Genomic DNA, 15,628 nt, shown 5'->3' with positions numbered 1-15,628 from the left:
GAGCACCGGCATGAAGTAATGGATCAGTTCTTCTGGTTTACTCATGGCACCTTTTTCCCATCAGTCAATCTCTGGCGATTCTCGATGCTTTCTTTCTTTTACTTTTGTTTACTTGTGTGAGGTATTGTAGGGTTCTCTTGATTCCAGTTAGTTAGTAAAGTATACACTGCATGTTATTATATTTTGTTATAGAATTTTGACAGACTTTTTACAATGCATTCAATGCTATACATTTTATCAGTACCTGTGTTCCCTGTGAATCTAAATCATTGACCTTGGAGTAGCCGTGAGCCTTATACAGGAATACAAATATGGCAATGACATTACCTTCTGTAATCTAGAGTATATGTTACACACAGCGGACTCAAAAAGTATATGTGCAGTTTGATTAAACTAAAAAAATGCATCAATGTCAGTTGAAAATATAAAATCAAGTTAAAAGGTACCAAAAAGGTGTTTGACAGTTTGGGTTCAGACCATTTTGGCTCTTGTTTGGTCTTCACTGGATCCAGAGCTGATGTTCCAAATCATGTCATAGTTGGTGTGGCCAATATAACTAGCATGAAATGACATCAGATGTCAAGAAAAAGACCGTGTGGCATAATGTGACTTCACTGACAAATTATTCAAAATTTGTTCTAATCTGAATTCAATAGGTCTAAAATATGTCTTTAAAGAGGTCTTACAGCCATAACGGCATGATTGTATACATCTTTTTCCACAAATACGTACTTATTTTAGATTATCATATGCTTGATATCACAATTAAAGCACATTGTTTTTAGAGACAAGGTGCACCCTCGTAATGGCCTCAGATCATTCTTAACATACCATGATTAGACTGATTTGGTGGCTAAATAAGAAAAGGTGCCACGAACGGTTCACTCCATCCCCTTATCGCTATGGTAACAGTTTATGTGTTCCGATGTGTCTCCCCTCTGCATTATACAGGCCTCATCAACACAAGGGAGGTGTTAGAGTCTAATTGGTTTGGCACCTCAAGTGGGGCGGATTTCAAAGGCAGAAAACCTTTTGCTTCATTAATGGGATCTGTCATTGCATAAAAGAAATAAAGGGAGGGTGGAAATCACGTTAAACACGCTCTAATTCTGGTTTCTGTGAAACAAAATAGTCTTGTGTTCTATTCCCTAATGTTCTATTCCCTAACCTTACCTAATGATCACCGTTTGGTGTGTAAAGCTGTTGGCAAAATTGCGTAACCGATCAATATAATGACTGGAGCTCGGTAAAAATGTCTGAACATTTGATTCACTCCGTTTCATTGCTATGACAGCCACTCTGAAAAGAGTTTCAGGTGCTTGGTAAAGTTAAAGTTGATTGAAACTATCTGCAAATTATGCACTGGGTCTCTCTGTCTCTCAGGAGCTGTGGAGGTGAGAAAAGAAGGACTTGAAGCACAGATCAACCGACTGGCTGAGCTGATTGGACGTCTGGAGAACAAGGTAAGAGCTTCGTCGTATAATATTGAGAGGTCAAGTGCTGCCTGCTGGGAAACGTCTTGTGTAGACCTGTGAGGATAAAATCCTGTATTTCAAAATCCAGATTCGATTTAGCTTCTTGTTTTATTCCTTCTGTTAGTATCAAACTTATCGATAAATGCAGTTTCCGTAAACTATAAACTTTGGACTCCATCTCCGTGTCCTTTAAGACTGGTGTAAAGCTGTCATATTTTGCATCTTCAGCTTTCTATTTTCTGTTACTTTTGCATATCAACACACATGAAGATAATTACACACATATATAGAAGCCTGGGATGAGAGGCGTATTGCGTTTACTAACCCCCTAATCTGTTTTCTTATAGTCATTACTTGCATTGCTCAGGGTAGAGAACAGTGGGGAGAGGGGGTTAAATGAAACCGTAAAACAAAGAAAGCTTTTAAATAAATGTGACAACCAAACAACCGCTTTTACACTCTGAAAACATTTACTCAGCTCTTGGGTGTTGCTTCTGTTTTTGGTCTTACACCTTCCTCCCCCATGTTTAAGAGATTCTTTGTGTTGAATTATTATTATTTTTTATTAACTAAACCGATTGGGACTATGTTTGATCGATGGTTTGTGAGCCATCAGGATCACCTTGTTTTAACTTTCAATTTACAACATTTACCTTAATCAGATAGTCCAGGAGGGATTATAAACTAAGGGCAAATTTAATAAGTGAGAAACCACATCTGTTTACCATGAAATGCTGCAGATATATAGACTAAACAGTAGTAAATAGTACAAACTTAGTCCTGAAGCACAGCCATTTCAGAGACATTTCGCATCTTTTTGCAAACGCAAATTCATTATTTTAAATGTAGGTGCCCAGTTTCGCGCTCAAAAAGGGACGCACATGCGGTCTGGTGCGCGAATGTTTCTAGGCGCATCGGACCCGCATCGATATTAAAATATTTAAACTTTTTTGAGTTAACAAGGTATTTCAGAGTTATTGCAAGGTATATTTAGTCCATATAATCCATATATCATTTGTTTATACCTCCTCGTCTCAACGACTAGCATGGCCCATGGTTGCTTAGCAACAACAGATGTCAGGAGAGCGCAAACTCCTAGGCGCTCCTTGGAGAAAGCACTATATACTGTATGTAAGCAGCGTTGTCTGTGGGGTTTAAGACGCGAAATGTGAATCGCCCCTACTATTATAATATTATAATAAGTAATAGAGATGGTTAATACTGTGGACTTTGGCAGGCAATTTTCTGCCGTTTTTATTACAGAAACTAAGGGTGAAGGGAGGGATATCTGGGTTTAGCGGTAAAGGGTTTAGCTTCACTCCTGTGGCACCGAGAGGTTTTGGTGTTGGTCCAAGCACAGATTAACATTTAATACATGCACATATGTTTGCTGCATATGAAGAGCGGCAAATATTCTGAAGAGCTTTTATGAATCAGTTTAAAATTATTGAAGAGGTTAATTGGTGTTTTCCAAATAATGATATGTAAAGTTACCTTTACTATGCTTATTTGACCTAACCTTACTCCTGAAGAGTTATTTAAAACACCAGTTCCTATTTTCACATATACTTATGTTACGTTTTCGAGATGTTTGTGTAACATTTTGGACCAGTTCTAAATGTTCTGTGGTACTTTTTTCCAATGTTTGTGTTAGATGTGCTTCTGGACCAGTGCTGTTTACAGTATGCAAAATGGCCCACTTGTTGAAAGGATTCTGTTTTTTTTTTTTACACAAGCCATGAAACATTTGCAAAAGTCATTCTTTAAGCGAGCCTTCCAGATTATTGAATTTATGACAGTTTCTACTAGTTGCCATTTCAAACTTTCTATTCTTTTTGATTCACTGTAATATCTGGCAAGGTCAGTCAATAAAAGCTTGATTCACACCTGGGTCTGAACTGGATTCAACGCTTTTCTGAGCATCCATCCTCAGAACCTCGACTTTAAATGAAATGTCCAATATAGTCCCACATGTGTGTTCTGTTGTTTCCAGAACTGTTCTCTATTCTGTTGAGTTATTCATGACTTAGTTTGACTTTGGCTCAGAGTTGGAATAGTCATCAGGGGGCTCTTGTTGTCTGCATAATGCCCCCTCAACCCCCTTCTCCCGCTACTCTAAGAAACGCATCATTTCCTTTTTACAGCCAGTCATGGTACTCATGATAGCCTCCAATCACTGTAGAGACTAAAACGTTCCTCTGCGCCCCATCTCTGACAGGGTGCTGCCTGTCATTCTGGCTATTCATTTTGATGGATGAACCTCCATTTCTTTCCTCTGCAAGAGAGACAGCTGCATGAATTTGTAGCATCATTACCGTCCATTACGTATTCTGTCATTCCGTGACGGGGAGAAATATTCCCCACCATAACCATTCATACGGATGAACTAACCTAGGGATACCATTATCTTTCAGTTTGTGCAGCACTCCTTCAACGCAAGCAATAGTAATTTATTAGCTCGTTCCAAACCTATGACATTCTGTTTTCTGTGGAACTTAAGATTTTTCAGACCAAAAAATAAATGAATAAAAATCATTGTCACTTGCCATGAGGTTGAAAGCAATTATAGTTTTGTTTTCAGTTGTATTGTAGTTTTATTCATATTTTGGATTAGCTTGTGGATTAGCTTATTTTGTTACTATAAGTTTCCATGTTATTTTAAGTTTAGCAAATTTTTAGCTATTTATGTGCTTTTGTAATTATCTATTTGTTCTTTTAACTTAAGTGTAATTGTTTCAGTTTTTATATACTTTATTTTCAAGTTTCTTAATAGATACCGATGCAACATTTCGCATTTGCGTTTAGTTTAATATTTCTGGATAATATTTAGGCTAGTTCGTTTGATTTAAATTCATAGGAATTGTTTAATAGTTTTAGTAATAACTATAAGGGACAGTAAATATTAACAGAATTTTGATATTTTCCATACGCAATCCTTTTTTTAATTCATAACACCTATGTATTTGTAATATAGAATAAGGAGTTATATTATATTAAATAATATAAAAGGAAGGCATAACTTTCTACATTTCTCACTCTGCTATATGAAGACCCTATTGATCTGTTGGTTCTGCTTTGTCTGTTTGCAGGGCTGTACGTTAACTTTTTTTGCACATAGCACTGGTGCTACAGGGGTTTAAAGTTGTGTGGCAAAGGCACAGTTGTAGCACAAGTATACATCTGTTATGATCTCTAAATTTTTAAGTGCAGTTCATCACATAAGTAGACAGGTAACTGAAAAAGGACAATAACATTGTACAAATGGATACATTAGGGCCATAACATTTTTTTGTTTTCCCCAAATAATTTTTTCCATTTTAGTTTTTTTGGAAAATACTGCAGAACAGTATAATATAGTAGGCTATTTACTACATTAAACTGCAGTAAAATTCTTCTGTACTATATACTTTACAGTATATATTACTACTTTAGTAAATATTAAATATTAAAGTACACTATTGTGTTTACTACAGATTATTCATTTAAAACTAAGTTAATTATTTTATGATTTGGTTCAAATTTGTTGGGTCGTCGTGAAGACTCGTGAGTTTCAGTGTGTTTGACAGTAGCTTCTGAAAGGGTCTTGGTGAGGAAGAACCCAAGAGCAGGGCAGTCAAAGGGTTAACAAAAGACAAACAAAATCCCACGATGGGGAAAACACGATAACTAAAACAAGGAATGCACACAAAAACTTCCCAGAAGGGGGACAAAATAAACAAGGCTTCAAGGATAATAATAAGTCCAAAACACAAATGAGGTAAATCCAACAGGAACACGGTAATCCACAGCAGCACGAATGGGGATGCAAACAAGGTACAGTTTACAGTCAACCGACACGGGACAAAGACTAGATACAGCGAAACGCTAACCATTGAACTGGGACAGTGACGGGCAGGTGACAAGACTCAAACGCTATTGGGAACTCGCGGGAAGATCATGAGACAGGTGAGAGGGATGAAAACCTGATGGGGCGCTAACAGAGAAACACCAGAAAGAAAGCATGGCATGACAAAACCAATGATCCTGCCAGAAGACTCGAAAATCATGACAGGGAGGGGCAGGATCATGACAAGCTTCACTCAAAATCATAAATGCTGATAAAATAAACTTGGATGAAGTTCATGTGTTCATGTCCTCATATAGTAAGATACAGACAAATCCACGAGTGTCACATAGCATGTTAAAGTGTGCAACTAATTCACTCATAGACAAGCAGATCATTGGGCTCTAGATCAATGGACTCAATAAAACAAGTTTTAAATGCAAACGCAAACGCACTTCACACAAATAAGCGGCTCTGTCTAATGCACCTGCCAAACTGTACTGCATGCTACACTATTAAATGCATTCGTAGCACGGACCGATTTCTTCGTAGCATGTGCTGTACAGCCCTGGTTTTGCCAGCGTTGCAAAGCAGCTGGTCATATAAGTCACTTTTCACCCTAGGCAGTGAGTGTCGCTCTCCCTTTCTTTCTCTGTCCATCTTTCCTGCAGGACAATACATTTTTACAACAGCCCCAATGCTCCATCTTAGCTAAAAAAACTGCAATTAAATAACTGATAACTGAACTGTTTGGTGTTGTTAGGCCATCATTTATATACAGTAGGTATACTGGGTAAACACTGTATCTGTTTGTGGTAAACAATGTTCAGTTTATGAAGTGATTTATATCCTTCTGTTACAGAATTGAAAATGCTTTAATTGTCAGGAAGTCTTTGCAAATGATTGATTGATTAGCATAAACATCTGTGTGATGGTTTGCAACAGGTTCATTTACACATAGGTGCATATAACTTAATTTGTTAATGAAAGAACTTTCTTTCTTTCCTTTTCTCTTATTTGATTTATTTATTATCCTTTCCTAACATTATATTGAGCGTCAAGACGATTATATGTCTCATCTTCTATCACCTCACTTCATTGAGTGTTTGCAGGCAGACAGCAGCAGTCAGGGGCGGCTGAGGGGGAAAGTGAATTCACTAGTGCTTTTCTGTTCTGGTTTGTGTTGCAGACAGTTTGGTTTGACCTACATCAGCGACTAACAGACACTGATGGCACAACTAGCGCAGTAAGTACTAAAGCATGTCGTATAACAAAAAACATGGAAAATACTCAAGACAATACATGCATGACCAAAAAGTACCTTTTCCCTCTGTTACAATAAAGCAGGTAGTTCGCAAAAACCAATGAATGAACCCCTGTGAGACGTTTCAAAACAAAAGCAGCTACCTATTTCTTAAGATTCAGGATCATTTGTTTGTTCGTATGTCACCATCAACTGTGTGTCTTCAATACAATCAGAAAGTCTTTCTGGCCTCTCAAAGATAAGAACATTTACCTTTAGTCATTTAGCAGACACCTTTATCCAAAGCGACTTACAATGAATTCAGGGAGCAATAAGCGATATGTCATACAAAGCAGCAGTATCACACTACACCACACCAGGCCACAAATCAGTGAAGGTCTGAAGATGGGTGATACACAGCAGGGTAAAAGTATCATTCAGTTATAACGTTGGTGGAGCAGTGGGCTTTCATCTTGTCATATCATCATTGACAAAATAATGAAAATGTATTTTATATCATTAGTTACTTCTTGCATTTGGGAATAACTCTTTTAAATGCTCTTTAAAATTTCTCTTTAATGCTTCATTGTAACTATCAGTTGTCGCTGATATGCATACATGCTTTGTTTGCAGTGCGAAGAAGGTTTTCACAGTATATAGCTATTTTTCCAAAAGTCAAATACAATTTAATTCCAAACATAATATTTAAACTTCAAAAGGATTTTGCTTTATCAATTCTTCTGAGCTCTCCTCTGTAGTAAAAGGCCCAGAGTCCAGCACACACATTCCCATTAAATGTACTCTCATTTTATTGTTACCGGAGGGATCAAAGAAAATTGAATCATTCCTTTATCATCCATTAATACTTGTCGACCTTTGAGACAAAACAGGGATTGAACTGGTTCCATCCAACAGCTTCACTAAGTGGCTTTATGTGCCTGTGAGTTTATTGATTATACAATCTTCATTTTGGAACCAAGAGGATGTTTTAAGAATTCGTTATGACATCTTTAATAATATCAGCAAGGGTCTTGCATGCTGGATCTGCATTTCTTATACAGAGCAGAAAAGACAATGATTTTGCCATTTTTGTCGCAATGCAATATAATTCAGTTTCCCTTTAGATGTTTATTACTGTGTCCGTTAAATAATGATCACAGAACCATTTTATGTGAAAAGTCATTGCAAATATTTAAAATAATAACATTTAACTGTCTGGTTTGATATAGCTACAGTTCGATTCCTTTATAATGACAATGGTCCCATTGAATTGTAGTGGCGCTGTAATGTTCTTGTGTATCAAAGCAGTTGTGCTTCGCTTTTATGTATTTGGATAGCTATGAATGCATATCATTATAACACCTTATAAATATTTATTTCAATCCTTATTTGACTGGCTACACACAGCCATGCATACATTTTTAATGAATTTGCAGTTACTACTGATGTCATAGATAACATAAACTATGTACTAAGTATCACCTGCTTAAACACATACATCTAAAATATTTTCCTACGTTTCGTTTGTAACACAACATTGAATGCATAGAAAACAATACCCTTTAGAAATCGATAGCAGATCGCTGATGGAATGGAAAGTCAAAACACTGCAATCCTCCCTTTTATCTCTTGTCTACAGAGACCGGACTAATGACTGATCAGTCCAACCGCCCTGTGCATCTGTTAGCTCAGCAGTTTACTTTATAGGCTGTATTCTCTCACTTAAATAGTCTCCCACACCACCCGCAGTGCTTTTCTAGATTGGCATAGAGGAATATAAATCAGCCGTGGCTGATAAAACAACTGGGGCTAGAGAGAAAGTCATTTCAGGAGGTTATACAACTGCATATCTGAAAGTCCTTTTTGCTCATTGAGAGCGAATTATCATGAGATGGATGCAGACAGAGAGGAAGATCTTAGCTGCTTTTATCCGTATATTGCTATTTATGTCTTCAAGCCGCAGTGCTTTAATCTGGTATTAACAATGCAGATATTTTAAAGAGATGCTAAAGTTTAAGGCGGGGGGGGGATGAATATGCAATGAAGTCAGTGTTTTTTTCACAGAAGGGAAAATGGGGGCAGAAAAATTGCAATCAAAAAGAAATGGGACGGAATTCCCCAGTTTCCATGGTAACGGTGTAATATATCTAACCCTCTGAAGGATTCTTCTGTTTTTATGGGCTCATACTGTACTGAATGTCCGTTAACCTGAATGCACACCAACTCATGGGGACTCGTGTCACCGTGGGGACCAAATTTGGGTCCCCATGGGCAAAAAGCTAATACATCGAACAGAACTATTTTTATCTAAAAATATATCATATCTATAAATGCAAAAATAATTATGTCTATGGACTGTATCGACGTGAATGTGTAATAATGCGAACACGTTTTCAGTGCTTTGTTTTATTAGCTTAGTGTGAAAACCATTGAGTCTATGAGAGCTCCTCATTTACTGTATAGCTTTGTGGCTGTGCGTGCGCGTGTGTTTCCCATTCTGATGCATAATGTAGAAGTGAAGCAGTTTCACTCTGCATGTGGGTTTTTAGGGTTCATTAGTTTAGGATCCCTTCTGAGCTTCATTGTAACAAATAACATTCACATATAAAACACGCTGAACACATTCAGCCGGCGATTCTGTCAGCCAGTTCTACCTGAAATTATAATAAAACCAAGAACTATTGCTTCAATAAATGTAACCGGTTCCTATCAAAGTGGTAGAATTAAGGATTGTAATAATACAGTGTGTTCACACTTATCCCACACAGCCCAGAGACTAAGGCTAATTTGCTTAGTCTGTCAAGCTCTTTTATCATTTTATTCCACTGCATTTGGTCTCACTGAAACCTCTTGCTTTTTAAACAAGCACTGAAGACTAATGAAAGACATCACAGCATTTAGTTGCAATGCAGGCACGTGTCGAAATTGGATTTTAAATCCTTATGCGTTCCCATCATTATTCTTATGTAGCCTTCAGAGCCTCTGGAGGTGAATGGGAAAATGGAATGATATTTATTGAGTTTTGTCTAGGTCGGGTAATGTAGTGTTTCTGATTGCGTTGAGGGTGTTGTTGGGTGGCATTACGCTCTTTATTAAGTTCAGGGTTTATTATTATTATGTCTTTATTGCCCCGGCCTTCGGGGAGCATGAATGCTGTCAAATCAAAGTGCCTGTTGTTTGCGGTTAGTTTTATCTCCCCACCTGCTGGAGAAAATGCATGCTTTATTATTATTATACCCTTTATTATACTATGTATGCTTATATGCTTTTCTGAAGTAGTTGTTTGATAGTAACAAGGCAAAAAATGTTCTGGATAGCGTCAATTTATTGCTTTCAAAAATAAACGGTTGTCTGTGATTGTACGTATATATAATATTATAAGGGATTTAATTATTACAATGGTGTAATTATAATAGTAGCATGTTCATCTGCACAAAATGGCAAAAATGCATATTGTGCGACTCTGTTATTAATTGATTTTTATATAAATAACTGTTATATTATAATTGGATTATGTTTATTGTTTGATTGCCCTTATTATAGGACAACATATTTATGATAGCGAATATTACTGCACTGTAGATTTAAATTAATTGTACACAGGCATTTAAAAATTTTAGGATTTTAAGATGAGAAATGCATAGGCATTATCTCCATTATACTCAGGTTCTATGCCATATGGAAATAGTCATTTAACAAGAATTAGTTTATTGAAACCTCATAGTCTATTACAGGCTCGGATCCGTTATTTAATCACATAAATCTCTCATACTTAATAAAATTGATTCTAGATGACAGCACCACTTTATGAGAGTGTGGGCCGAGTGACAAGTTACTGCACATTAGAAAGGTACAATGATGTCGAAACCTGCAGCAGTTCTGTTTCAATACCATTAAGTTCTAGATTGATCATTGTAATGTTTCAAAATTTATTCAACTAACCTGTTGTAACAGTATCACTGTTTGTGTTTGGCCCTGAGATTTTTACATTCCTTTATTTGAGTTAGCCAGCCGCACTCCCACATTTCAACCACCACTTACATTTAACTTGGAATTATTCAGTAACTTAGGCAATGGTCCGAAAGACTAATGAAGAGTCTGACTGTATTGATTCTACCGTCTGGTATCGCATTTATTTTTCCATCTTCTCGAGGAGTAACTCTATGCGGTAAAACACAGCTTGCAGATCTTACGTAACTCCCATAGTTGAATATAGATTGCGACTCTTAGGACTAGAGGGTCAAAGCTTTTAAGGTAATTTCAAAGGCTTTTCCAAGCCATTTCTCGCTTGTTTCTAACTGTTTCTAACTCACTGAGGAACCTTTTATGTGTCTCTAAAGACCACTGATTGTATTCATTCATTGAACCGCTATAAGTATTCTTCAACACTGCATGCATGTGAATGAAACAATTCACATCACAATTCATACCTAAATCCCCACAGACTTCATTAAGTCTATTCTCGAAAACTAATCTGACAACTTCTCCACTTCTTTAATGAACTTCTTCCTCTCTCTCTCTCCAGTCGCTGTACCTGATCCGCCAAGAGATGAACGTATCCCAGAAGCAGCTGGGAGAGTTCTGCGAGGCTCTGAAACAATACCTGAAAGATGTGTCTACTCAGAGAGACTGTTTCCAGTAAGTTTATCTTAAGCTTGACCTTCTAGTGACTCTGTTTCCCGCTTTATGTCTCAATCCATTTTATTGAATTTACCGGGTTATCCAGAAGTTATGTGACAGTGCGAGTACAAATCTCCGATGTGCTTTGTATTTGTGCTGTCAGACTAAAATGCCTTTCATTTATCTGCTGAAGCACTTTGCTCCAGTTAAAAACAAGCTCCCAATATAGCAACCCAATATGAGTTTTATCAAAACACACGTATTTGCATCATATTCTGATTGATACTGGTGGGCTGCAGTAAGACCTCAATTTTATACACCTTCATCAATGTGTATCTATCTTTGATTGAACGTCCGTGTTGAAATAGTATGAAATAGTACATTTGATCATTTTGCCTACTGTGGTTAAAGAGGCCAGCGAAGGGGTGTTGTTATTTAGCTGCATGAATTAATAATTGCTAATTAATGATTTGATTTGTTTTGCTGTATTAATACATTGCTTACAAAGCTCCAAGAGTTCAGAATAGTGCTAAACTACATCAAAGTCTGTAAGTTACTCAAGTAAGACATCATAGTCACAGGCCAAATTCCTAACCCAGACAGAAATAACCCCATTCTTAGGGTCTTGCCTCGACTGAGAGCATTTTTAAATCCCCCATGATGAAATATTCATGTAAGAGCAGCCAGTAAAATCTTCTTATTTTGTAAGTTTTCTTCTGGAAGTTCCCAGACTCTGGTCGCTGAGAGCTTGATGACAGTATTTTGTACTGCTGTCATGGTTAACATCACACTGGTGAATAATTGATCAGTAAGAACATCTGCAAGCTTCTTCAGAGACCCCTGAATTGGCGTCTCTCTAGCATCTCTGTGTCTTTTATCTGACTTTTTGCTTCTCTAATATTTATTATTTTATTTGCTAAACACATTCAGTATTCTAAATCTGTATACATTTCTTTGTTCTGATGAACACAATGAAAGATATTTGGAAGAATGCTAAGCAAACAGTTCGTGGCCACCATTGACTACCATAGTAGTAATAAATGGCTTTATACATTTCTTTGTTCTGTTGAACACAAAAAATGTTCTGTGTTGTGTGTTCATCAGAACATAGAAAATTAGGCTATACAGATTTGGAACAAATAATGTAAATGAAGACAGAATTGTTTTTTGGGGTGACCTGTCCCTTTAAATGTTGGTTAAGGGGCCCTAGTGGGTAAAGTGCACGTTCACATATGTTCGCAGTCGACAAGTCCAGTCTATCTCATCCCCCACCAGCTTTCTCTTAAATTCCTGTTACATTTCCACCGTCCTAATGAGGACTGAACAACTGTTTGCATCAGGTTTCTTATCTCTAATGAAACTGTATGGAGGTCTGTGGGAATTGTTAGAACTAGCTGTGAAAGAGTTTAGACCAGTGTCAATTAATAAACCAGATGCTAGATTGAATTAAAGCTAATCATTGTTGGGTTTTATTTCCTGAAGGAACGCAGTAATAGTAAGAAGAAATATGCGAGGCGTTACTGCCATCAAGTGGAGGGACATATAGTGCAATGGATAATTGAGTGTCTGTTTACGTTGTTTATAGGAAATGAGTAAATAGCTTCATTATCTTGTAGCACTTCTCGTTGAAGACATCCCTTTGTTTTCTTTATCCCAAGTGCTTGTTTGTATAAGATTAAACACAGGTTTCCATCCACTTGCCAGCAGGATCGGTTTGTCTGAGAAGTGTACAAAGGGAGGTGTGTAGTGTTGTTTCTCATTGCTCGTGTCATTCTGCAGTGTGACTGCTGTACGGCTGCCTGATGGACTTTCCTTTGTGGTCTATGAGTTCTGGGATGGAGAGGAGGAGTGGAAAAGGTAAAACCTGACACAGTTTTTATTCTCTCTGTGAACAAGTCGTTCAAGTAATTTATTTCACCTTTAAGTGATTCAGAACCTGTATATGACTATTTCTTCTGTTGAACACAAAAGAAGATATTGTGAAAATGCAATTCAGGTTAGTGGGTCCAGTTACCAACATTCTTTAAAATATCTTCTTTTGTGTTCTGCTAAAGAAAGAACGTCATACAGCTTTGCAATGATAAATCTATCTATAACTATCGCTTCAAGGGTGTTTTGTCTAGAAGTTGCATTTAAAAATCTATTTGCAATATATTCCGCATGTGTCTGATCTTCCTGACACTTGCGATGTACTGGAACAAGGGTATTAGTTATGGTTATCTAACCCTCACTGCTTCTCTCTCAGGCACCATCAAACGGCAGCATGCAAGGCCTTCCAACATGTGAAAGTGGATACTTTGTGCCAGCCTGAGGCTGTGTCTGCCGTCGCTGTGCCTGGTGAGTTTCAGTGGTGTCGACTGGAGGGGCTACTGTGGGCACTGGCACCAAACCGACCTTTGATGCCATTTATTTCAGTCTGAGGAGGGACGTTCTTGTATTTCAAAGCTACTTTGGTTTCATGTAGCGGCAAAAGGTCTGGTGCTTTTTGTCGTTTAGAATGGCCAGGGTCACGCAATAGACCGAAAGATCCATGTGACTGACCTGTAAATTGTCATTTTAATATAATGAAGTGCCATTTTATATAATAATAATAAAATAATTTTATATAAAAAATATTTAAGGATCGTACAGAGTTGTAATCATAATACAGGCAGTTCAGGCATTAAATATTTAGCACGTTTGAATAATGATTGATCCATAATGACTGTTCATCTTTATTTCTAGCCGCCTGGTGCAGCCTGAGCAGAGCTGAAGAAAAATGAGCCAGTCTGCGCGTGGAGCGATCCCGCCTTATGCCTGAATACCTTCCTCTGCTCCTCTGTTTCCAACCCCCCCACCCCCCAAATCCACTATCACAATCCTTGCTGTCTTAACTCGCCCCATCTATATCTGCTCTCTCTCTCTCTTTTGTAATTACTTGTTTACACAGTATCCATTTGAAATCGAGCCAAAAGTACAGTGTCAACTAGAGAGAATCTTGGCCATAGAACCTATTCCCTATTCTATTTCACTACAGCAGCATACAGCAATGACGTTTAAAAACTCCCGAAAATGTTTGGGAACTGCACTTGGTTGACGCATATATCCAATATCAGGAAAACTGCATTTGCATTTACAGTATTTACAACTTGCAAAGCAATTGAGGTTGAACACGTACTGAACACGTGACGGTTTCCAAATGGTACAACTTCTGAGAAGACAAAACTGTGCAGTATTGAGACAGCTTGTCCGTGGATGATAATAGAGTTATGTGATGTGATGCTTGTTATAGGTTATACGTTGGTGTTATAGGTACTTTGAATTGAATGTTCTTGAAGCGTGGAACGCACTGAGCCATGTAGAGAATCTGGTAATATTTTTTATCAAAATATTAAGCATGATGCATACTTCTAGTCAAAGGGCCTATAATCATATCACATACCAAATAAGATCTGATCCAGAAGCACAATATATTGTTCTTGGAGTATCTTATGAATGATGTTTACTTAAATCACTTAAATAATAATCTGAGTGATTAGAATTGAGGACAGAATTATCTTGAGTATTTTATCTACAGATGTTTATGCTTTTTGAGACCTTGAAATGCATAGATGTGAAAAATGACATTGACTGATAGTAATTCATCTGATATTCGTGTCCATTGTATTACTCATATTTAAACATTTGGCACCAGATTATGCCTCAGGACAAGCAACGTTTACGTCCCTTTGAAGACGTCTCAAAGCGAATCATTTAAAACATTTCAAGCTTGTTGATGAGTAAATCTAAGGCTGGTATATTTGTGCACAAAGACTTCGGTTTGGCTCAGTGTATAAACAATTCGATACCCGACAGAACAAATGTGGCCCAGACTGCAACATTCCTTTGTTCGCTTTCCCACCGATCCTGCCTTCTGTTCGGTTCGTTGATTCCTCACAGTGAGTGCATGTTACAAATGAATGTCCAGTAAATTATTTGCAGTAGAATTTAGCTATGCTACTTTAAATGGATTTTGTGCATTTCTTATTTTCTTTTATATTGTTCCAGTAACGGAACAAAGATGAAAAGTATATATATATGAAATGAATCAAACTTAAAACATGAACAGTCACTTTTAATGGCATTGTTTGATGAAATTCTTCTTATACTCGTATGTTTCCGTAAACTGGCTTTCTCTCTTATGAGTGTAGAGATTTATTGCAGGGATGCAAAGTATTATAATATTAGTCTTAAATTGGTCAAAATTCTTGATTATGTAGAGTGCTGCTATTCAATAAAGTACTAAAAAAGGACTTGGCATTGCCTTTTTCTTAACATTACAGTTTCTTAATTAACCGGGAGAAGAAAATGTATAATGTACAAATATTCTTAAAACCATATATATATATATATATATATATATATATATATACTGTATATCTTTTGTTACCGTTCAATTTTACAGCTTTGCTATAGCAAGAGTTGGAACATATAAGTCAAAGAATGAAT

At 37.0% G+C, this 15,628-nt stretch overlaps 1 protein-coding gene across 1 annotated transcript in view; it reads left to right on the top strand.

Annotated features, from left to right (window-relative positions):
• necab2 (N-terminal EF-hand calcium binding protein 2) overlaps positions 1–15,423 on the top strand; it is a 60,492-nt gene extending 45,069 nt beyond the window's left edge. The window contains exons 8-13 of the mRNA XM_079465378.1: positions 1,384–1,463; positions 6,488–6,544; positions 11,067–11,179; positions 12,941–13,018; positions 13,407–13,498; positions 13,886–15,423. Coding sequence (XP_079321504.1) covers positions 1,384–1,463; positions 6,488–6,544; positions 11,067–11,179; positions 12,941–13,018; positions 13,407–13,498; positions 13,886–13,923 — 458 coding nt within the window. The 3' untranslated portion in view covers positions 13,924–15,423. The remainder of the gene's footprint in view (positions 1–1,383; positions 1,464–6,487; positions 6,545–11,066; positions 11,180–12,940; positions 13,019–13,406; positions 13,499–13,885) is intronic.
• Positions 15,424–15,628: the final 205 nt, after the last annotated feature.

This window comes from Barbatula barbatula (genome assembly GCF_947034865.1).
Source record: "Barbatula barbatula genome assembly, chromosome: 10".
Taxonomy (NCBI): Eukaryota; Metazoa; Chordata; class Actinopteri; order Cypriniformes; family Nemacheilidae; genus Barbatula; species Barbatula barbatula.
Note: the sequence above shows the minus strand (reverse complement) of the source record. Positions and strands in the feature narration are given on the sequence as shown.